At 39.7% G+C, this 25,000-nt stretch overlaps 1 protein-coding gene across 1 annotated transcript in view; it reads left to right on the top strand.

Annotated features, from left to right (window-relative positions):
• LOC137991756 (sushi, von Willebrand factor type A, EGF and pentraxin domain-containing protein 1-like) overlaps window positions 1–25,000 on the top strand; it is a 64,243-nt gene that overhangs the window by 329 nt on the left and 38,914 nt on the right. Inside the window, exons 2-14 of the mRNA XM_068836791.1 lie at window positions 1–83; window positions 1,399–1,572; window positions 8,454–8,651; window positions 10,353–10,529; window positions 11,042–11,215; window positions 13,291–13,470; window positions 13,955–14,137; window positions 15,378–15,545; window positions 19,084–19,248; window positions 21,943–22,113; window positions 22,950–23,135; window positions 23,465–23,632; window positions 24,580–24,747. The exon at window positions 1–83 is cut by the window's left edge and continues 61 nt beyond it. Coding sequence (XP_068692892.1) covers window positions 1–83; window positions 1,399–1,572; window positions 8,454–8,651; window positions 10,353–10,529; window positions 11,042–11,215; window positions 13,291–13,470; window positions 13,955–14,137; window positions 15,378–15,545; window positions 19,084–19,248; window positions 21,943–22,113; window positions 22,950–23,135; window positions 23,465–23,632; window positions 24,580–24,747 — 2,195 coding nt within the window. The remainder of the gene's footprint in view (window positions 84–1,398; window positions 1,573–8,453; window positions 8,652–10,352; window positions 10,530–11,041; window positions 11,216–13,290; window positions 13,471–13,954; window positions 14,138–15,377; window positions 15,546–19,083; window positions 19,249–21,942; window positions 22,114–22,949; window positions 23,136–23,464; window positions 23,633–24,579; window positions 24,748–25,000) is intronic.

Here is a 25,000-nt window from a genome sequence, read left to right as displayed (position 1 = left end):
ATCTTGTCTGTCCGATCGAGATTGCAGGAAAAATCACAACTGCTTATGCGATGGTGACTGCGGGATGACTTGCGTAAGAAACAGTAAGTAAACCAGGAAATGCCTTTCATGGGTGCCACGATTTATTTCGTTCGTTGCTTCGCTTATGTTATATATGACCAAGACACAGTGGTAATTGGCTATAACGATTCATGGCTGTGGCTAGCCTGCGAGCCAGCTCTCTCGCTGGCGCGTGGAGAAAAGCCACTGGCATCGCGCCAGGGTCACCGTAAAGAATGCCGTTTAGGTAATAATTCTGACTATTCGCAGAGCTAAGATTTTACGTTGATTCCCTCTCGTCTGGCAGAAAAGATGTTAACCTGACGTATTTCTCGACCCCCTACCAGTTGAAGTCTGAACAGAGGATATAATAATAATATAAACATTTAAAGAGCACAAATTCTAGATATGAATATGGTCAAATGCCCATTACAGCCAAAAATATTACCTTCTATTCAACTAATTAAAACAAGAACTTAAAAATTAGGACAAGTAAATTTTCAGAAATTTCCGATGTTATTCGCATATACTGAAATGAAAGGGCCCTACGAAACATGGAATATATTCTTTATTCAGATACAGATATTCATATCGATGAACTGGAAACATACGAGGAATAGTCAGAGAGAGGTAGCAAACAAGCTGACGAACACAAAATGGTCGTTTTGCAATAAACGTTACGAATTAACGTCTGTGACGGCTGGCCCGCCTTTAGGTAGAATGCATGACTTTGATGACCAGCTGTGTGGTCAAAATAACTTGTTTTCAGGGCCGGAACAAAGTGAGAACTCGATTCTGCGAAAACTTCATGCCGTTTCGAAAGATGTGCCTCAACGCGTTTAGTTCTACTCTATACTTTGAGACGGCGCAGGGCAGTTTATCATTACTAGCGTCTCCGTTTGCGAACAGTAAGAGCGACGTTGGGTGATTTGTTTTGTCAGACATTGAAATTTGGCATCTTCTTATGACACATTAAATTTCATAATTTCATACCCCGGCTCTAAGTAATTCGGGTTCAAGGTTTCTTCGATTCCAGCTTCTTCTTTTCAGGCTTTTATATGGCTAACCTATAGATTTCTTGACCGACCACTTAAAATGAACGTTGGTACATTGCTATTACGTGTGTGACATGTGCACGTTTTCGTTACGAAGGATGCACAGTTCTGTTTGAAAACTAGACTTGCTCCAAGCCGCCCTCTCGAAACCCTTCGATTGAGAAACAAAGCGAACTTCAAGTGAAGCCAACCAGCCCACCCAAATAGTCGTCACTTACCGTGAAAAAACATTTAAAGGACTATGAGAAAGTCTATTTGAAAACTTGATGGCTTAAATTCCCATCCTTTCTATTTGTGTTTTTAGATGTGAAGTGCGTGGATCCACCAAAAGGGAAACTTTTGCGAATCCGGTTAAGTAATGGTCGTTCCTTTGGCAGCGTCGTTACGTATTCATGTCCCCCATCATACACGTTGCGCGGCTCATCCAAAAGAACCTGCAGATCCAAAGGAATATGGGATGGAAAAAAGGCTCGCTGTAGTGAGTATATAATATTGATCTTGGAGTAAATAGCCCTCTGGAACATATTTTTCCCTCTGTTTTCCGATAAAACCCCATTAAATCGTATCAAAAGGTGCCTAATTAGATGACCAAGTTTCAATTTTTTGGACATTCGAATTTTAAGAATGTAAATAAAGGTAGACCCATTTTGTTTTGGGCAACGAATTAGGAATAGGAGGGATTAATTAAAATTGAACTTCCGTTGAACCTTGTTTAATGGACGGAAATTCCAGTATCGCCGCTTTTCTTTGAGTAACATTATTATGGCAGTTCAAGAGAAAATGAGGGGACAGAGAGGGAGGCTCCCTCTCTGTCCCCTCATTTTCTCTTGGGCAGTTTAATTATGGTTTAAGCCACTCCTAAACTCAGTTTTCAGGCCCAAAGTACCTGTGAAGGGCATTTTCCAGCATTCCATTTCCAAATATTTTCCAGGGAAGCAGCCCCACGCACAGCTATAAAGGGATGGGTCTATGCATGTGGCCATCACCGCCAAAAGTACAAGAAATTGAAATGGAACAGAGATGGATGGTTTGCCAAACGAAATAAGTGGTTTTGAAATCAAACTGTCGAAATACAAAAGGTTAAGTGTCTTTTTGCGAAGCGATTTGGTCAAAATTGAAATGGTTTAGATTGTTTTGAAATGGTTCAGACGCCGATGTTCAAACGGAATGATCAGGTCTGACAACAAAGGATCTTGTGCCCCGTAGCAGAATGGTCTAGTCAAAGAATGCAAGATTCAGCTAATTGATAAATGACGTAACTCACCGGCAAATTGTTTAATCAAGTGTCAAATGGTTTAATAGACGGGCAATCGATTCAGGGCAAAGTCAAATGGACAAGACAAGACAAAAATGGTTTAGCTGAAAAAGGAACGATTCAATTAATCGAATGACGACTTAAGTCACCGGAAAATGGTTTAATCAAGTGTCAAATGGTTTAATGGCCGGGCAAGTGATTCAGTGCAAAGTCAACTGGACAAGTCAAGACTGAAATGATTTAGTCGACGGGTGTTCTGACATAAATATCTGTCGTCAGCCCGATAAAACTTGGCGCGAACCCGGCAGGCTTTTTGTTTCCCGGGTGAAATCGTTTTCTTTCTTCTTTTTGGATGAAGTATTCTTTTACTAAAAGAGAGTTAGAAAATATGGAAATTGGACAAAACGGCAGGGTACCTAAGGAGTAAGGATGGCACAGTCGGATAATGCGCGGCCTTCGTACAAGAGGTCCTGAGTTCGATCCCCAGATCTCCAATCCTTGTTTCGACTTCTGTCTTTTCAGTGTAGTCTAAGTAGCTTTAAATGACTGTAAAACGGAGCACTGATGGCGAGGGAGGAGTAAAATAAGCGCACCGTCGACCTCAGGTTTGTCAGTTGAATTACTGTTACGAGTTATCGACGTTAAATACGGTTGATTTACTTTACTTTACTTTTTTACCTTAAAACAAGCTTTAAGACAGAAAAACAAACAAAATTTCCATTCGTATTCATCAATATAAAAAGATAATAGAATTTTGTCTTCAGTTCCCCCTTTAAAGCGATCATTTTCTGTTTGCAGACAATTAAAGCGGACGTGTGGGGAATAGAATATATAGCCCATACATACCTTCAAGTTCAGTAGATCTAGTTTAATGTAGCATTAGATTATAACGATATAAAGTCGTTTTTAAAGATTTTAACCCATCGAACACCGACGAAAAAAGGCACCCTAAATAAAGACTAAAATAGTTTTCACTACATCTGCTCCCACGTAAGATAATACGGATGGCAGTTGAGGTATTTTCCAATTAATAAGTGCTGCACATTGTGATCTCTTCATATTATTTCACATGTAATTAGCAGTAGGTAAATGAAAGTGAAAGATACAAGGAAAGGATGGGCAACAACAAACAGCATTTATTTTCATTTTCCATCAAGGTTTATTGATACCCTATCAATTGAAAAGCAATTTACGTAATGCCTTGAAAATATGATAGTAAAACAGGAACAGGAATATTCAATAACTAGAAGACTTCAAGGCAACTTTTCGTACTACGTCATCTTTTTGATCCATGCATGTGGTCTTTCCACGGCACCGTGAAATACCATAAGATAGGAACAAAACTATTATATTCGGATCGCTGATTATAATTATCTGTGAATAACTGTTGTAAAAATGATCGAAGATTGTTTGAAACTGTTGATACTGAGACTATGGTTTTGCTTTCTGATGTTGCGTGTAGTAGCAGTCTGACAAATCGTCGCCCCTGTTTATGACTTGTGCCTGAAAATTCGATCTGTGACCCAGGCAATATGATTTTCTATCAGATACTGTAATATTTGATTTTCAAAGTAAAAGGAATCACTGTAAATATTCAAAAATTACTCACTTCAATCGCTATATTGATACTCCTTGAGACTTTCCGCCTCATGACTCAAGTTACCCAGAACACCTCGCGAATTCGGTAAACAATACCGATACCACCTTGCGCACCCTGGTTAAGTAATACCAAGAGAAAATGAGGGGACAGAGAGGGAGGCTCAAGGCGTTGGCCGGGATATGTTATGTCCACGAAAGTTATTTTTAGACGAGCGGAAGTCTTTGTTCTAGGGGAAGTCTGTCTTCCGAGACGTCCGCATGTAGTCTTGCTTCGCTCTCAGGTTCTTAATGAAAAAAGAAAATGATGGCGCACGTGGAAGGCTGATGAATATGTATTTTCTTTCAAACATCGGACCGAGGTTGGCCTGCATGCGGACGTCTCGGAAGACTTCCGCTCGTCTAAAAATAACTTTCGTGGACATGACATATCCCAAGGGCTGGACCGGGAGCCTCCTTCTCTGTCCCCTCATTTTCTCTTGGTAATAACGATACCATCGTGCGCGCTCGGTTGAGCAAATCGAGATTGCTTTCCCCTATACAATTTCTACCAATTTATATACTAATTTAGATATTTTCCCTTTTTATGCGGAGGCTTCTAGGTTACCTCCTCCGCCAAAACCCTGCGGGGGCAATAACATGAATAACTGAATTTAAACTCGATGACAGATGAATCTCAGAAGCTAAGAATCCCGCAACCCACAAAGGAAACCAATTAGGTGTTAGGTCTGTCAGAAACTATGAAGGAAATGTGCATTGGATCCTATCCCCTATAGAGAGTCTGGAGAGACCTTGTTCATAAATACTAATTGAAAAGAATTAAGCCGGAGGGGGGGGGGGGGGGGGGGGGGGATACTCTCAGAAAAATAAAAAAAAAATTTGGATGGGAATGTGCTGCCCGCTTCCTGAGACCCTTACCCTATTCAGACCAAAATGTGCGATTTTCCCTACCCTATTGCAGTCCCGACCAAACATTTGATACCTTATTTTAGGCCTATTTCAGCTGTTACACGGTTGGCGTAATAATTTGAGAAGGACTTTTGTTGCTGGTCTTCTCTCTTAATGATAAAGAAGTAGCTTCTTCTAAAAAATATGCCCAATTAAGGTCAATTCAAGACTTGAGTGCACAAACCATACCCTACTTCGGACCAAAATGGTCAAAATCGATACCCTGTTTCAGACCAAAACACCTAAAAAACTGTACCCTTTGAGGCTCCCCCCTTCCCCGATTTTTAACCATTATGTGAAGCAAACGATGACATTCAACACAATATATAAGAATGTTTAGCATTCATTGCACCATTGTCAGCATTGGCATAAGGGAAAATGTTCTGTAGACCAAGCTTGTAGGACAAACGTCACAATTTTGTCTCCCTTCCACAACAAATAGCACAGTCGTGTAAACCAAATGAATTTATTTTGGGATGCCTGCTGTGAACCAACCCGAGGCATACATGCCCCTGAGCACACATACATGCATACATTCGCATCAAATGCACCAAATACAATCCTCAGATGAAAACAATACCTTACACGGATCAATATAGGGTGCAAGGCACTGACATCTCAACTCCAAAAAATCGGGATTAAAAGAGCTGGGCAACCGCTTACCAAGATACTACTACGGTTGTACGGAGGCCAGAAAAAAACCTGCCAAAAGGAAAAAAAAACGTTTGGGGAAAAAACAGCGGAAAATATCGGTAGGAACCATGGCCCAAACTCTAAGTCGTTAGCAGCCCATCCTACGAGGCTTTACAGTTCAAACAAAACTATAGTTTTAAACTAAAAAGAAACTTGGAATCAGCCAAAGGTTAAAGATTGGTTCTGAGGGCCTTGATGGATATCATATTCTTTACTCCCTATTATATACCACTGCATCATTACCCATGATGCTCGGGCTTAAGGTCCAGGCCTTGTCGTATCTCGCGCCGACAAATATTATTTCTGCCTAATTCGCAGGCTCAATCGTTAGAAATACCATTTTAGGATTGTCGTTGATTCTCCTGAACGAGCGACCCCCCTCCCTTTTAATGGTGTTTTTTACTCGTAATAGGTACACGGAAAACATATTTAAAGGACAAAAAATTTGGATGGTAGAAGTTGTAGTATTTTTATATAAATGACATGAAACAGCGTTTAAGGCCAGGCACGGAGTGTGAGGCGGTGATGTAGCGGTCCAATTTGTTTACATTTCTTTGCAAGATCCAGCAATTTGAAATCACTTCACGGAAAGATTTTAGCTCGGACAAACACGTAGGCTCGAGTTTTCAGTAATATTCAGTAGCTTTTTCCATAAAAGAACAATTTTTCCGGTTGATCAAGTTTCGATCACTTTTCGCGTAATTTGAATATAGGGCATGCCACGCGAAAACAAGCACGGTGACCCCATCTTTTTATTGCTCTTTTTTTAGTGTCCTGTGCATTTATATCAATTGTGCCAAGTTTGACAATAATCTGGATAGTACGTCATTTTCAAGGGAATTACCTTAAGGACCCTTCTTTTTAGTCAGTCATGTAGTCAATGGTCAGGATATCACGCAAAGCTCGTTGTGTGACATCCCGAAAGACGGCTGCGAAGGAGGCTACGTTCTTTGCGAGACCCCACTTCGACATAGTTTCCATTTCACGTCAGCTCAAAAACAGAGTAAAGCTATCGAGAAGACAACTCCGAACTTGGACACAGGACCTTATCTTAGGTGAATTTATAAACAGCTACATTTAGCCCTGCTCTCAGAAACGAAAACAAAAATTCATCCAAAAAGAAGGAAGAAAACAATTTCACGCGGATAACAAAAAGTATATCAGGTTCGCGCCAAGTTTTATCGGGCTGACGACAAATATTTACGTCAGACCCCCGTCGACTTAATCATAACAAGGCTTTTTACAAATTGTCCGCCAATCAGGATGTGTGAATTTGATTGACAGTCACGCCTCCGGCAAAGTTCGCACAGTTGTAAGTTGAATACCGTTGCATGAAAGTTTGTTGAGTGGCCACGGTAAGGCGCGTTGCACTGTAAGTCGTCCGTCGATTAGTTGAATCGTTCTTTCTTTAACTAAAATATTTTAGTCTTGTCTTGTCCATTTGACTTTGCTCTGAATTGATTGACCGTCTATTAAACCATTTGACACTTGATTAAACCATTTGCCATTTGTCAATAGACCTTTTTACCGATACGGCGGCCATTTTGATTTCTATTGTTTCGAATAGCTATTATGGGATGCCCAGGGGGCAAATACACATTAATTTGCCCCCTGAGCATCCCATAATGTCTTTCGAAACAATAGAAATCAAAATGGCCGCCGTATCGGTAAAAAGGTCTATTAGCTGAATCATGCCTTCTTTGACTAAACCATTCTGCTACGGGGCACAAGATCATTTGTTGTCATTTCGTCGATGGATGGATTCTCAGTTGAATAAACCAATTTGAATTAGTCTGTTCCGTTTTAACATCGGCGTCTGAACTATTTCAAAACAATCTACGCCATTTCAATTTTGACTAAACCGCTTCACAAAAGAACACTTAACCTTTTGTATTTCGACAGTTGCATTTCAAATCCAAATATTTCGTGTGCCAAACCATCCCTAAACCATTTCTGTTTTCTCTGTTTAACTTCGTCCATATTGTATAAACTCTCTCCACCCAGGTGTATAATTGGGTACCGGCGAATCTAATGCTGTGGGTAACCCTGCAATGGACTGGTAACCCATTCTGGGGGAAGTAGAAATACTCCTAGTCGCTTCATGCTAGAGAAAATGGAGATAAGCGCCGCCCTGATGGGCCTTTTAGGCTCGTAGCAGACTTTACCATATTGTATAAACAGATAGGAAAGCAAGTATGGACAGGGAGTCCACAACACCGAAACCATGTACTGTGGTTCCAAACAAAAATTGTAAATTATAATAAGAGTAAAAGCAGCAAGTAATACTACTCTTAAGTGGTCGGGCCATGTTGCACTTCAGGCAGAGAGATTTCCAGGTTTGAGGATTGACAGGATCGTATAGATTCAGGAGAGCGTTCATGTAATATTCAAAAGTTTGACTTTGAAGGATTTCAGCCATATGGAGTTGACTCTAATAGAAGAAGATAGAGAGTTCCAAATCCTGCTTGTGCGGATGAAGAAAGAGAGTTGATAGGTTACAGTTCGGCATTTCTTTGTAGTATAGGTGGTAATGTAATTGTTATGGGATGAACTTGTTTATCTAGTAGTCTTCCGAGGAAGCAGTAGAATGTCTATTAGACCATTGATAGCTTTGTATAGGAATATCAAGTCCAGCATTATTTGCTTGTTCATATCGTTATCAATTAAACGAACTGTTAGGTTTGAATCGAGCTGAATCCTCTTAAAGAAATATTGAATCGAGCTGAATCCTCTTAAAGAAATATTGTTTTAGCATCATAGTTCGCATTTGACGAGTTACAAGTGTCAGCCTTTAGAAATGAACGAATTTTGACCTAGTCAGCTTACTTTCCTTAGTTTCGACATTTACCAAGTCTCTTTCATTCTAGAAAAATTTTGCAAAGACCCGGGAGAGATAGAACATGGAAGCAGAAGAGTCGACGGTTTGCAAGTCGGAAGGTTTATCTATTATAGGTGTTATCCCCATTATTATGAAATGGAAGGAAGCGCTAAAATCGAATGCCAAGACAAGGAAGGAAAGAATGGAGGAAATCCAGAATGGAGTGCACCAAAACCAGTTTGCAAAGGTAAGTATTAAGACTAGAAGTAACGATACGTTAGAGGGTGTGGGCGATTCTTTGTCTTTTTTTTTTAAGCAAAGGGAGCGGAGGGGGGGGGGGGAAGAGTCTCTTTGCGCAATGCTCTATGTTATTGGGGCAGAGGTGTATACGGGAAGGTGAGAGTTGTGTTGTAAGATTTCGATGCGTGCATGTTGTGTATCATTTTTGCATGGAAAACCGCTTGTCAAAAATACTTTTTTCAAATCCTTTCCGAAAAAACGCTGAAGTGATGAATCTTAAAAATCCGGATTTAGAATTAATACGAAGTATCCTCCTCGAGTGTGGATACTTCGGATTCATGATCCGTTTTTGGATTTCGCCAAAAAACGCAAAATCCGTTTATGGATTCAAGAATCCGTTTTCCGATTTTCCCAAAAAGACGCACCCTAAAGATAGTTTATCGCGCACGCAATACACACTTGTAGCATGATAAGATGAAATGCTCTTATTCTACGTTCCTACAATTTCTTCGTTTTCAAGTTTACCAAATCTTTCAACGGGTGTTAAATCCAACAAAAATTTCTTCCTCCTGTGAATTAAACTCAAATTGTCCTATATAGTTTTTTTTTTCTCAGATCAAAAATCAAAACGCAGGTTTATTATTGGTGAGAAAATAAATGATCAGCGAAAAGATGAAGGCTTTCATTGTGGTAGAGATCAGTATTCAAACGTTCGCCTGTGTTCAGTGCTGTCAGCTCGAGGGGAAGACACGCATGACACTATTTGAACCAGAATCATCGATATGACGGTGAATTCACTGTTCACTGTTTGTGATTCCTTGCAATGTAGTCCACGAAATTATTTTTCCACTTTCCAGAAATGATAGTACATTGATTCTGTTCATTCACCGCAGCCGTTAATCGCCCTCTGGTCTTTGAGGAATCACAATTCAATAATTGCGGTACTCCTCGCTGCCACTCCAAGAGGAGATGGTTCAACAACGATTTCCGTTTCCACTCGATAACATGTTGCGAAGAGCAAGTCATACATCAGTGAAATTCTAATAAATAAAGCTTCTTTTCCCATGAAAAACAGAATTATATGGGCTATGTGATGTCCGATGGAAACAGATTTTATTTACTTTACAATCACAGAATTCCAAGTTTTTGGTTGCACCGAAAATGACGACTGACGAGTTGTGGGCGCGCAATGTAAAGTGGGAGACTGGGGTCCTTTAAATGACACATTGATTTTCGCCCTTGTTAACCGGAAAAACAAATTTTCTCGAAGGCAAGCACTGGGATCATACCTGCATTTCATCTTCAGTTATCACTTTAATATTTAGACATCGCTAAGGGAGGGGTAGGGTGATTGGGGGGTAAGAGGGTATTAGGCAAAAAGTTCCGGTGTCTTCGTCCTCGGCTTGCTGTCATTTACCAACACTGAAACTAAATTTAGGGCTTCAATGGGATCAGAACAAAACCCACCAACTCGTCTGCCATAATGAGTGCTTTTGAGAGGAGGTCAATTTGTTTGGCGTGTGTGTTCCCGTGGTATTACTCAAGAAGGTGCAATTCGAAGGATAATACGTAATTTTCCTCAACAACTGCGAATAGTGTCACCATTAATCATCGATACTGTTTAATTAAAAACTCATTCATTTCATTTTTTAATTGAATACATTATTAAGTCAATTGAAACAGCTATCTTTTTTTTCTCCTTATACAGTGCTAACTTGTCCTCCACCTGTAATTCCGCAAAGGGCCACTATCCTCCATAGGCAAAAAAGGCGTAAAAAATTTTATGCTGGTGAGAATGTTCAATTAATGTGCTCTTCGGGTTACTCAGGCCTTGGAACTTTGATGTGTAATGGTTCTTCTTGGAATGGGGAAATACGATGTACACGTAAGTTTCTTTCCATCAGTTGCTTTGTCTTTGATAGTTATTGCTGAATTAAAGTTGGATCAGCGTTATAATAAAGGTTTCCTTGATTTCAATTGATTTAGCCCGAATTAGCCACACCACCAAACTAGTTTGGCGTTTTGACGTTGGGGAGAACATGAGTATACGACGTAAAAAACGCCACGAAGCAGGAAAGAGATCCAATATATTCATCCCTCATGGGAGTTAACCTCGGGTCACCTTAGTGCAAGAGATCCTACAGCTGCTCCAATGAGGCATCTCATTGTCAGCGCCGGGACACATAGTACACCGTCACCGAAGGTCTCCATGGTCCGGATTATTATCTTTTCCGTGCAGCATTGGCTTAGAGGCTATTGATTTTTATTTTACCAACATGAAAAGTGTGTTAAATCAGTTCTTATGCTAAGAGCACGGTTTATACCAACTATTCAATTGTGTTCCCTTGTCGCACTTTGTTTATGTTGATCTTGATACTAATTAATGATCTCTTACAGCCAAGAGCTGCGGCCGTCCAAGGGAAGTAGCGAATGGAAGGATTGTAGGTTTTTTGTACTCGTTTAAGCAAAAGGTACAATACGCCTGTGACGAAGGCTACCAGCTCAGGGGATCGTCTTACAGGCAGTGCCAGGCTAATCAAGAATGGGGCGGTGATGAACCTACTTGTGAAGGTAAAAGAAATCAATCATACAGTCAAATCAATCAATTTAAAATCAACCAAGAAATCTCTTTTTTTTCCAGGTTTTTTATTTATATACTTACAGATACTAGTGCTTACGATTACAACAGTAACTTACAATATCATGCACCCAAACTATCAGAGTTGGACCATTTTGCAGAAAAAGCGCTGCGTTTGTTTGAAATAATGGCAACATATCTTTCATTTTCGATCCTCTACTTATTTAACAAACCAAGAAATATCTGCGTCGTTCGAGTTCGTACACTTAAAGCTCGTGAGACCTTTTAGAAACAGAATACATAAAATAATGAAATAAATGTATGTGTTTGAAGTGTTGGTTATAGACGAAATTTATTGAAGCTGTCCTCGCACTAAGCTAGACAATTTAAGCAATTGTCTACTATAGAGGCTGAATTATGCAGCCAGGTATCTATAGAAGACAACCGCTTAAATCGTTTAAGTAATTGCGAGGATCGCTTCACTCAATTTCGTTGAATGCATAAAATTATCTCATTTCTAAGTCCACACCCGCAGCTTCAGATGCACAGTAAAATATCCTCACTGCGCAGTCGCGAGCCCCTTCTTCACCTTCTCTGTTCGATAAACAATTTCGCCTAGTGAGAATTGTTAAGACTGTTAGCTGTATATATGGGTTATTGACCATGCTTGTCCCGTCAAGCAAAATGGCTGGATATTGGCAAAGTTTTTTTTTTGCGTGTTTATGGACCGAGACGAAGTCGAAAAAGCAAAAAGGAACGAAGCCAATATCCAGCTACCTTGATCGAACAAGCTTTGTCAATAAAGGATTTATTATATGGGATTAAACACCAAAAAAATGTTCTTTGATCTCACTGGACCTAGCGAGAAATCCCAAGCGGGCAAGATCGGGTAGCAAATCACAGCGCGGAATTTGGTTCATCTTGCCCGCTCACCGAGCTAGTCATATAATAACTTATTTAGAAGTGAGGGCTTGGAAACTTTCCAATTATAACCCTCTCTTTTTTAATAGATTGCTAACGACTCAGCCGAGTGAAGACGTGAGGTTAGCGATGCGACAGAGCACAAAGCCGCGCGATTGTTTTGGAGGCAAAATTTTCTAGATCGAACCTCAACTAGCCATATAACACAATGTAAACTTGGTTTGAGCCCGCCGGAAGGCCGAAACTGTTTGAGGCACTAAGAACACATGTTACTTACGGTGCAAATGGGGTAGCTAGTGTGTTGAGCTTACGCATTTGAACAATTCGTACCTTTCAAAGTGTAACCTGTCTCCTCACCTTTCCAAACTCACCTGGTTTATTCGTGAAGAAGTTAATTTTGTACAAATACATGAACTGATGTAAAGGCGTAATGCGCCCGGGAGAAGGATATATACTACATGTTGCTCGGCAACCCGACAGGCGAAAGGAATCAGAGTCCTGGACAGGAATCGAACCTACGACCTCCATCACACCGCTCGGATGCTCTACCCATTGAGCTACTAGAACTCACTGGAGAGCTACAATCAGTGACACAATGTTGGTACACTGACGGAATTAATCGAGCATCCCTCCCACTCCCATGTTACAATGTTGCTTAGAAACTAAAACGTACTGAACAGTTAGTTTGGGTGCATTTCGCTATCCAACATCAAACGGGGGAAAGGAGTTGGGTGTCCTAACGACTTGTGACCGTGATTGTACGTCGTTTTAACTGGCTCCTGAAAGGACAATGTGTCCCACTAGTCTGCGGGCTCTACAAAGTCGTGCGCCTATGTGTATACAAATACATGAAATGATGGAAAGAACACAGTTAAAACTACCTAGCTCTCCAGTGAGTTCTAGTAGCTCAAGGGGGAGAGCATCCGACCGGTGTTACGGAGTTCGTAGGTTCGATTCCTGTCTAGGACTCTCATTTCTCAGATGTCGTTTCGCCCGTTGCCGACCAAGTTTTAATATCTAAGTTAATTTTGGCAGTTTTTTAAGGTTCCAAAAAATTGAATAGCTGTTGGCAAAACGATTAATACGTTTCATGAAACATTCTAATAACATCACTAAGCACGAGTTCGATTCAATTCATTTTTCAAAGTGGTTGACTGCGGTCCCCTTGAAAAGCCGGATCATGGTAACATCATTGAGGACGTTGGTACTACCTATGGGAAAAGAATAATTTTTGAATGCGCCGAGAAAGGATATGAATTGGTAGGCTCTAGAGAACGAACATGCCAAGGCGACGGAACTTGGAGCGGACAACCTACAACATGCGAGCGTGAGTAACAAACCGTCAATAAAGTGATCAAGTTTTGCGTTTGCCTGCCGTCATCGGCGAGCGGTAAACGGCTTCTTACCCTATCTTTTTTTTTTTACTTCTGAGGCTAACAACCATTAATCGGACTTAAAATCAAATAGGTTTCACTTTTCAGCAAATTTTAGCCCGATGTTTGGTTTGCTGTCTTCCGTAATTTTTTATTTTTTTCTTAAGGGTGCTAGACAAGTTGCAGTAACCGTTGCGGAAAGTAGATTTGAGTTCAATGAAAATGTTCCATTAACGTAGCTCATCATTGTGATAAGTTGTGATCAGTTTCAAGAAACTGTGTGACGTGTAACAGCGTCTTAAATGACATTGATTTCTCTGGACTATTTCGAACCCATACAACAGTAACGTAATTGAGTATGGTGGGTAACCGTTCTATTCAAACCATTTAATACATATATTTTTTATAATTGTAAAGATTGTCTTCTTATACTTTCAGTCGTTAAATGTGGGGATCCCGGGGTACCATTAAATGGAAAGAGGATTGTCAGCAAAGGTTTCGTGTACGGCGGATCTGTGAGGTTTGAATGCAATACGAATTACACTCTGATGAAGGGAATGCCAGTCGCCATATACTGTCAAGCCGATAAAGCATGGAGCGGGTCATTACCTCGCTGTCTAGGTAACAACTTTCTCAAAGGCGTGTCTTACATACAAGCAAAGGCACTCATCATCTGAAGGACATGCACCATTAAAATGTATTGAAGTTACGTACGTATAGAGAAGATGGTCAATGGGTCAGATTTTCTGTATACATAGAATTATCCTAAATTATTTTGTGGGTCGGGGCAAAGACAAGCATATATTAAAACTCAGTATATTAAAGATTTTAAAAGCCAAATAATAAAACTATTTTCATAAGAAACAAAAGAAGTCTTGATCCCGACTCGCACATATTTTGTGGGAACTCCAAACTGGTAGTCGCATGAGAAGAAGAAAAGCGGAAATACTACAAAGTGTAACTGATAATTATAAGTCACCTCGACCGCATTTAGAGATTTGAAACGTCAAATGCTAGAATTTCCTATTTGGTTTTTAAATAGCTATACCAATGAGAAAGAAATATCTGATCTCGTTGTTGTCATCTTGTTTTCGTCATTAATTATTCGTGAGGTATATGGGCAACTAAATAGCCAGAAATAGGCCGTTTGAGTATTTGCATAAACCAGGCGTTCTTCACTAGAAGCTCATCGCTGGTATCCCACATCGAATGACTGTTTTTTGACTTAAGTCGCTAGTGTTTTTATTGCTTAGCATATGCGACTAAAGGTGCTGTAATTCCATTTTTTATTCCGCTAAAAAATCAAATTTTCAGCACCATAAAACGTGAATTTTACGTTAACTGGTTGCTGTTTCGCTTCTTAAAGGCTGCAAAAATTACGTTCATTTCACAAAATTAGCAGTCGTTTGTCCCTCAGCAGAGCTGGTGAGAGGCGTATGTCTATCGCTGAGATGGAGGTCATATTCCAGTTTTGAATTTTAAGTTTACAATGCAAAGCTTTGTGTAGCGTTATTTTAGGAATAGACAGTTTGTGCTTTTGTTAAATTTTACAGCGCGCTGAAATAGTAATTTCCAAGTGAAAATGGGTGAATAGATTTATCTCAACAAAGAAAAATAACTGAGGTTAGAAGCACTTCAATGCAGTTGTTACAACCTGTGACAAATATGGACAGCTTAAAAAATCAATAACTCCTACTGTAGAAGAGAAGTGAGAGCCTTAGGCGTTGTGAGCTCCTAATGAAACGTAACTGAATCTTTAAAAGTTGTGTGAGTGACTCGAAGGCCAGATACTTTTTGGCCACCATTCAGTGAAATGGTGCTTTATTTACTTTACATGTGTTTTTTTTTTTTTTTCGAACAGCACCTTGCCCAGACCCCGGAGTCCCTTATCAAGCGACGAGAATTGGACACGACTTTCGTCATGAGCGCACAGTTAGGTTTACTTGTCCCACCAATTATCGCTTGGAAGGTATTGACGAGATAACGTGTTCAAACGGAAGATGGAGCGGTAGAGCACCTCTTTGCAAAGGTGAGAGTTTGGACCATAGAAGTATCGACGCATTTTTCCAGGATTTCAAAAAAACCATGAATTTTATGAGAGATTTATTTTACAATTACACAATTAAGGCCAAAGTAAACCGACTTAAATTGTAGTTACAACGACTGTGAGAGATAATGCGAAGGAGAGGGACATCATATAAAAATTATGTAAGAGTAATAACTGTATCGCAAAACATGCGTTAGAAGTGCAATTTTAGTGCAAAGCTAATCGGGCATAGTTTTGATTTGCAAATCGATCACACTCCCTATGCCTTTATAGGGTATTACACGCCTTGAAAGAACCCAAACTATTGTACACCATTTTGATCTTGTCAAGGCCCATGTCATTCCAAACGCCATGAGTACTAGGATGATATATACCCGATCACGAAGAGTCATGATACTAGTTTTGTGTCCAATGGACTTCCCTGTTTTATTTTCTTAAAAGAACCCTTATAAATTGATTGATCTTGTCCAACCTCAAGGACTATATAGCTAACATTGGATATTGGATATGTAAGATATGTAGCCAACATTGGTGATGTATTGCTAAGAGTGGATAGCTAACATTGGATATAGATTGGATATATAGCTAACATTAGATATTATCAAGTGAAGATTTGTTCCACCTAAAATGTGTTGGAACGAAAACTGACAAGTAAACTTATGTAGGTTACTCTCACAGAATGAGTCTGACAAATATAGTCTAACGTCTCCACAACGGCCACCTTGTGAGAGAAGAAAATGGCTGTCGTGGAGAGGTGGCAGCTCAGGGGAGGTAGGGATGTCATATGACACCGTTCCCGCTTGGTTCTTTCTGTGGTTTGTTCATGCTTACTGTACCATACAAATAAAGCTAAGCAATCAAATGTAACTTTGTGTCGAAAGACACATGCTTGCTGCATGTATTGAAGCATATTGCAGCATAAAACCGCAACAACATTATCAATGCGATAATAAAATATATAACAAAACGTCAGGTTCGCATGGCAAATGTTGATAAGTGGTACATCATATGGATAATATGAAAGACGATGTGAACGAATTAATTTTTTTTTTTATTTTATTCTTGAGTGAGCGTTTATGGTTGTCTTCGACATGACCCTGATAAAGAAGTAAATAGGTCGCTCGGTCAAGCACCGTTAGCTGTCTGTTTTGCCATCCAACAAGCCAAATTGTCAAGCCCTTAAGCTTGGTTTTCACCAACGACGCAAGCACATACGCCAACACAAGCACAAGCATAACAGTTCTCATTTCACCGTGAAAATGGCCTCGGCGTAAGCATCAATCAATCAATCAATCAAGTCGAGCCTCTTCGGGAACCATAAATGGTGGCTTGCCACAACGACCTATCCAGCATGAGTGTTCGAATCTCCCTTGTTGACTGCAGGCCAGTGTCACGCTTCACGGTCAAGTACAAGTACAAGCATAAACATCAAAATTTGCCTTTCCTTGTGCTTGCGCTCGTGCTTGTGTTCGCTCCATGCCCTTCGAAAACGAAACACACTATTATCATACATAGATAGATAGATAGATAGATAGTTTATTGCAGCATTTTACAAGGCAGTCACCAGAATGAATTGCGTAAAAATTTACATAATAATCGATATGATTTATTTACATGTTAAAAAAATAAAAATAAAAATAAAAAATAAAAAATAAATTATCATTAAAACTATTTCTAGCTAAATACCAAAATATTGCAATCTAAATAATGGTCATCGCTGGAAAGAAAGTGTTCTTAAAACGATTTGTACGAGCCTTAAAATTCTTAAAAGGCCGCGGCTTCCTAAGACTGTACGAAGACAAATTCTTCTCCGGAAGAAAGTGGTGAAGTTTATGCTCTTTATCTAGCTTAATAGAGGTGAAGAGTTTCTCTCATAAGGAAATTTACTACGCCTGGGTCATGTTTGGCCAATTAAAGCCGTCTTTCCAGATTCCCCGCGTCTGGGAATTCGCGTTTTTATGCATGTGATTATGCTTAATTAAGTAGATGTCTGTTTTCACTTAGCATATTAAGCTAATGATGCTTGCGCTTGTGCGTGCGTCGCTAGTGAAAACCAGGCTTTTGAAGATGCCTTTCGTTGTGTTTGTTGTTTGACTAAAAAAAAGTTCCTGTACCCCCAAGCATTATCATACAATAGCGGCAGCCGTAACTCGTCAAAAAATCATATCCAATTGGCGGCGCCCATAGACCTTATTCGTAAATGGTACCTGTTTTATTATTATTTTTCTAATGTGCAAATTAGCCTACCAAACCTCATTTTAGAGCACTAATTTCTTCCAGTTCACTCTATGGTATCGAGACTTCGTAAGCTAATTTGCTCTTGGTCAAAATAATTCAAAATAGACCGAGTCCGATGTATCAATATTCAGGCATGGCTACGAGGCTTTATGGTCAAATTTTACGGCTCAGTTCTGTTTTCTTTGTCTCACCAGTGTCAAGGGAGAGTTCGAAACAAAATAATATTCAAATTTAACCAGAAAGCCTCGTAGCCATGTGAGAATATTGATATATCGAACTTAGCCTATTGACCGCCATTTGTGAATAAGGCTTATGAACATAGCCGATGACTATTTTGAAATAATTACTTTGTTTTGGAACAAAATGTCACATGTCATTGCTTCAAATAGTTTATTGCTAATTTAATTATGAGAATGGAGATTTCCTTTACCACTTGAAATGGTTACAGCCGTCGATTAAAAGGAGTTAAAATGAGTTGCTTTTTCCTTCAACAGTAGGGAAGATATCGTTGACGTCACCTATTGTCATTAATGTGGCAACCAGGGCCACATTGGTTGTCGAAACAAAGGATCTTTTGTTCCTGTGGCCGGGTCCTGTGGTTGGCACATTTGAATAACAAAAGCAACGATTGTAAACATATATCTCCCTCATATCATAGGCTTCTGTTCAGCGGCACGCGCTTACAGGAGACTTCGTAGCGACCAAACCTAACTTCGAAAGTATCTCGCTAGTTTATCCAACGAGCGCCTTCCACTTTTGCAGAAGAAGAAAAATAATGACCATAATTCCTGCGAACGACTATTTCAGTTGATAGGGACTATTCATACAACCGTAAATGTTTACGGCTTTAGATAAACGAGTACCGGATATGGGTGGGTGTCTTTGCATAAAGGTTGGCCAATTGTCGCATTACAATTCCCATTATATCGGAGATTAAATATTACATGTCATCCTTTTGTTTAAAAAAAATCACTTGATTTTCTGAACTAATAGGCCATTTCCGAGTCCATGTCTGCCTCCTCTTCAAAGCGAGTTTAAGTGCAAAGTATTTGTGATGGTAATTAGTTCTACTTTACTTATGAATGAAAATTAATTTTTATAAGAAAAGTTCGCACTTAGACTCGCTTTGAAAAGGGGGAAGACTTAACCTCGGAAATGACTTGAAACGATTTGAGGAGTTATATTCATTGAAAGTGTCAATCAAACCAGCAATCCAAATATCAAAGGAGCGATGGCTCAATAAAACAATGTGTGGTGTTGTGATCGATGTTTTCTTCCTCAGCACCATGTGAAGACCTGGCTAAACCAGCCAATGGCTGGAAATGGGGAGATTTTAGGCATGGCAGCAAAGTGACATTTCGCTGTTACAGTGGATATCAAAAGATCGGGACTGACTTTACCACGTGTAACGATGGTACTTGGACGAATGATGCCCCTGTCTGTAAAGGTAAAATAAATAGAGGATATTGCATGGTCACGCGAAGATACGAAATTTCTCTTCGAGTATCGAAAAATATTTCAACACCAATGAAATACCAAAACATTTCACTTTAATATTTTTTGGAATCCTCACGTAGAACAACAGAGCAATTTAATATGAAAATAGGGAATTTCTAAAAGGGGGAAATACTAAAATAAGGAATCTTGAAAAGGGAGAATTACTAAAATAAGGAATCTCTAAAAGGGGGCATTACTAAAATAATGACAACGGTGAATCTGTAAAAGGGGAAATCTCTGAAAAAGGGAATTACTAAAATAGGGAATTTCTAAAAGGGAGAATCTCTAACACATCTTCAACTCCGAAGAAAGTGTGACAGTCATCAATCACCGGGCATGAAATTAATGGCTTTCAGGTAGCGCTGCGTCAAAACGCTAGCAAATCTACCAGAAGCTGGCAATACACGGTCAACTTCTTACTGCGGTCGCAGGTCTCACATACAGCATATTTATTTATGTATCTATCAAACGACGCAACAGTGAAGGTTGTGACTATCAATCGGCTCGCTTCTATCGCCTTTTTTTTGCGTTCTTTCTCCATGGCTAGCCGTAAAGTGAAAGAAGAGCCTTTACGGAGGACAAAGTGTTCTCAGGCTAACATCGGTGCCGATTTCGCTTCAAATTGCAAGAAATTCAGTGTCGACAAAAAACGTATTTATTAGGTTACTGAAGGACGCAGGGTCCCTTAACGTTTCAATGGATTCGTATCAAGCGGTCTTCGAGAGCTAACAGATCGGCCTTGCAAATTAGCAATTTATAATTCTCTGCAACGAACAGCGTTCCCCTTTTTGTGGTGTTAAACTAGTCATTTTGCCTCCACTACTCAACCGGACACTCAAGCTAGGTGATATATGGGCGCGTTGGCCAGCCAAGCCACCGTGAAAATTATTAAGCATTGGAATACATAGGTACAAAAATATTAATACATCAATTCTAAGAGAAACAGAAAAGCAATGCACTAGAGCCAGACACGAAAACCCCTAAAAAAGCAGCAGGTGGAAAAAATCGGGGAACGTGTACCCCGGCCCGACCAAGGCAGTCGTGCGAGCCTCGGGGTTGTGGGGAATTGTAATTGAAAGACACTACTTACAATGTAAATGAACCCTATCATATACCGCTTAACGAAGGCATTAAACACTAATGCAGCTCGAAAGGACAAAAAACGAAACAGGACTTGGGCACGCGGCGAAGGCTGACCGTAGAATGCTTCACTCGCTAAACGATCGCCAAATACAAACCACGATCACATGGTACTTTAAGCGCCTGCCTCTCACAACCAGGCCTCTACTACGTGACGGCAAAATATCAATTTATGCTAATCAGGATTATCACAAATTACATGATTTTTACACCCACGACGGCAGGCATCTTATGTGGTAGAGCAACAAATAAATTAATCAGCTGTCTGCAAATAGAAATTGTTTGAAAACGTGATGATATTTACTTTTCTCGGACGCATGCAAAAAGCTCCATCGTGGCAATGGCCCGACTCATGCAAGAGTGTTCAATTAAATTCAACAGTAATGAGAATATGAAGAATCCAAAGCAGCCTCGTATCAATATAATTCATAATAATTTTAGATATTTATGAATTATATTGATAAATTTTATCTTGTAAATAGTTTAGGAATTTTCTTTTGCATTTAGCACGAAGTGCAGGGCTCGCTTATACCATCAAGACTTTGATTTTCTGGCGAAAACAATTCGGTGTAAATACTTCCAAACAGCGTCGAGTTTGACGCGGTTTCGAAGTCATGAAACCGTGTCGATGCGAAAGCACGTTCGAGAAAACGCTGCCGTACTTTGATGGATATGTCACCATTCACTCGCACACAAACGCATAGCTAAGAGCTGGATGACCAAAAGCATGACAAAGCAACTAAAGAAATAGTAAATTCTCCCAAAGATGTGCGGGAAAACCATGCAAATATATTTTCATGACAGGCAATGTTTTGTTTTTCTCTCAGCCGAGTTGATGGTAAGTCAACATGGCTGAATTTAAGTTTCCCTAGGCATTTGCCACTAAGAGGAAAAAGCTTGACGGATTTGCTGGTTTGCAAAAGTTTCGGTGGGAAGACCTCGTCGGCCAAGGAGTGATTGGTCAAAGGACCTTTGGAGCGGTGTTTGTTATCAAGCTGAAGAAAAGCCCGCAGAAAATTTTATTGTGAAAAAGCTATTTAAGTACAGCTTAGGACTATAAGGCAACGCTCATCAAGGAGGAACAACATTTTAATAGCCGGCATTTCTTTGCGAATACTGTACCAGCGATTCAACAATTGCACTGTTAAATCGCATGCTTGTCATTCAAATCAACAGATTCTCCATTTTAGAGATTACCTATTTCAGAGATTTCCCCCTTTAGAGATTTCCCCCTTTAGAGATTCCTCCTTTCAGATATTCCCTATTTGAGAGATTCCCCTTTTAGAGATTTCCTATTTTAGAGATTCTCCGTTCCCCGTTCCCATCGTCCAATTCTTGCATTGCCTGTTCCTCTCTCTAGAACTAGCCATTTCATTTGTGTTTATACAATAAACACGATTTTTATTGCTATAAGCGTTAAAAATTATATTTTATATCGTTTTATTTTCGACTTTAATTCAAAGATCAGATAGTACGTTATGTGTTCATTTCTGCGTTTCGACAGGTAAATGCGAAAGACCAAGAGCTCCATATAGAGTAAGATTACGTGGTAACAGTTTTCTCGATGGAGACGAAGTTCAGTTTTCTTGCATTGGAAACCGATACGATTTGTTTGGAAATCAGATAATGAGATGTGTTGGCCGCAAATGGAATTCACGCATACCACAATGTAAAGGTCAGTGCTTTCGACTTCCCTCAAAATGCTTAGCATGTATAGCTGCCGCAGAAGAATAGAAAATATACAGTAACATAGAATTGCGACTGGACTAATTTGCCCGTTGTTAAAATTATTGATTCGAGTATTAGGTCCTTACTTAAGATTGAACACACGAATTTTCCCCTGCCTCAAGAACAAACAAACAAACGCGCGAAAAACGTTTCTAGGTGTAAAGAAACTATCAACCCTTTTTTTTCTAATCTTAAAATTTTAAAAGTTCAGATTAAATGGATTTCAGTTGCAAATGGGTCTTTGGAACCAATTTCATAAACTGCAAGGATAAACCTATGGTGCATATGCATGGTTTACAGACATGAATTTGTTAATTATTTTGTTTCTGTAGATCTGGTAACAAAGATTACCAATAGAAGACGACGTTTCCAAGTCATCTTGATTTCATTTCAAGTCATTCAAATTACGGTCGTTTACTGAAATAGAAATTACAATTAAGTGTGTGTTTTTCGACAGCCAACGAATCAGCGTGCGCGCAGTAAAAATACACTTAATTTCAATTTGGATTAAAACGACTGTTATTTGTATGACTTGAAAATTAAAATCAGTCAAGTCAAGATGACTTCGAAACGTTGTCTTCTATGGGTAATCTTTGTTACCAAATGCTTTACAATTTTGTTTTCCGAATTTTGTATATGTGGCTCATTTTAAACATTTAAAGCACTGCCTGAAAGATTTCAATGAACTTCACCGAACCAGCCCGACTCAAAAGCCTTCTCTCGTCGCGTCAACCTTGACGACAACTCTAAATTAGCCACTGAAAGTTTACGTCATTATTGCAGCCCGCTGCATTTTTCCTGGAAACCCAGATAACGGCTTTTTATTGAGAGCATTCAGAAACAGGGGCGACATGATTAAACACGGTGAACGGATAACTTATGGCTGTTTGGAAGGATACAGTTTGATTGGAACTGCTACGCAGGAGTGTAATGATGGGCGATGGACAAACCGCAGACCAGTTTGTAAAGGTAAGTGATGGGTTTCTGGTGCAACTAAATAAGGTTCATTTTTCACCTCAAAACATGTTAAGTTCAGTTTAAATTTAACTCGGAAAGGGACTGGGACTTTTTTTGCTCTTTACTTTTATTATTTTTTTTGCGCTTGATCATTTGCACTATCAACACTAACCCTAACCTACGTGTAGCTGCTCTTTCGCCCTGAAGGGGGGGGGGGGGGGGGGGGGGGGGGTACGGCAACATGTAGGCAACAATAACTCGTGATCATTCAAACTTCCTTTGTCCATTTTCTAACTTTCCTTTCATCAACTGTCTTTTGTTTGACTTATCCCAAATGCCAGCCTCCTGTCGACCACCAGGGGATATAGAGCATGGAAGCAAAATTGGTGACAGTTACAAGCACGGGGAAAGAGTCCGATATCAGTGTGATTTGGGTTACACTCGCGATGGAGAGCAAGAACTGATCTGTCTTGATGGAGCATGGAACTTTAATCGACCGATATGTAGAGGTAAATGTAGAATGTGCTTGAAGCGTGCTATAAAAGGGAACGAAAGAAAGAATGAAAGAAAACTATGCAATGAGCAAAAGACAAATTTCGTTTGTCACGCAGTGTTGTCACGCAACGTTGTCACGTCTTTAAGGCTTGTGATGGAAGATCGTCATCATCATCATCATATCTTTCTTTACCCGACGGATTTTTAGGGTAGCTTGGTGTAGTTAATATCTCCGAGCATTTACCCTCCCAACGATGATATACCCACGTAACACAGACCACAACACCGGGAACTCCATGCCTTACTCTTTGCGAATAGAGTGTGGGTTTTTTTCGCCCCGATGCCAAGCATCCAGTCTAACATTTTGCAAGCCATTTCAGGCTCGCCTATGTACACTTTGATTTGATTCATTGGAAGAGCGCGCTCAGTGGTAAACTCTTAGAAGTTTGTTGCAAACGCACTTGGTGCTTTTATTATACATTTGTCTGGTTTTTCTTAAGGCTTTATCATTGAACTTTTGTCGAGATTTCGTGCTCAGGATAATGTCTGAACAAATTAAAGCAAACTGCAGTTACCAGACTGAGCCTACCGTATGTTTAATTCGTTTAATTTAGGCCTTTTCTGTCGGGAGGAATGAAGAAGCAGGAGAGTAGGGGGTAAGGACATTTTCGAGCGCGTTCGTAAGATTTTATTCCCAATACAAATTTCAGAAATTTAAAATTTTCGCTAAACTTTCGGAAATTATCTTGGAGTTTATCATTGTGTTAAAATAGTTTCTCAACAGAAAGTATTTGCATTTGAGACAAACAGGACTCAGTAATTATTTCATATCTTGTCAAGACATGAGAGAGAAATTACAACTGTTCGTCACATACAAACCCCCCCCCCCCCCCTCCCCCGATATGCAAATACTAAGATTACTAAGACTGCGGACTTTGAACCCTGTACTCTATTTTTGTAGCACCTTGTAGCCTTCCAAAAAGGCCAATGAACGGAGGAACGCGAGGAGACAACTTCAGTCACAACGAGAAAGTGGTGTTTTTCTGTGATGATGACTATGAGCTTGAGGGTTACTCCCAGATCATATGTAACGATGGTTCTTGGAGTGGCTCCTCACCAAGCTGTATCGGTACGTTCTCATTTTTTATAAACAAAAAATTGAAAAAAATACTAGATGTAGAAAAAGTTTGAAAGAACGAAATAAAATAAAACAAAGAATATTCTTCTTTGTACGTTCTTCTCCTTTTTTGCTCTTTGGTCGCAATTTTTGTGTAAGAGCTAGTCGCTGCGCTTGGGAAAATACCATGAAAAATCAATTTTTCCCCGAACTAAGCCATCTAAAAGCAATGCTCATGTCAAGTGTTGTTTTGAAATAAGGCGAT

The sequence above is a fragment of the Montipora foliosa genome, chromosome 2 (genome assembly GCF_036669935.1).
Source record: "Montipora foliosa isolate CH-2021 chromosome 2, ASM3666993v2, whole genome shotgun sequence".
NCBI classification, from domain to species: Eukaryota; Metazoa; Cnidaria; class Anthozoa; order Scleractinia; family Acroporidae; genus Montipora; species Montipora foliosa.
This window is presented reverse-complemented; position numbering and strand designations above follow the sequence as displayed.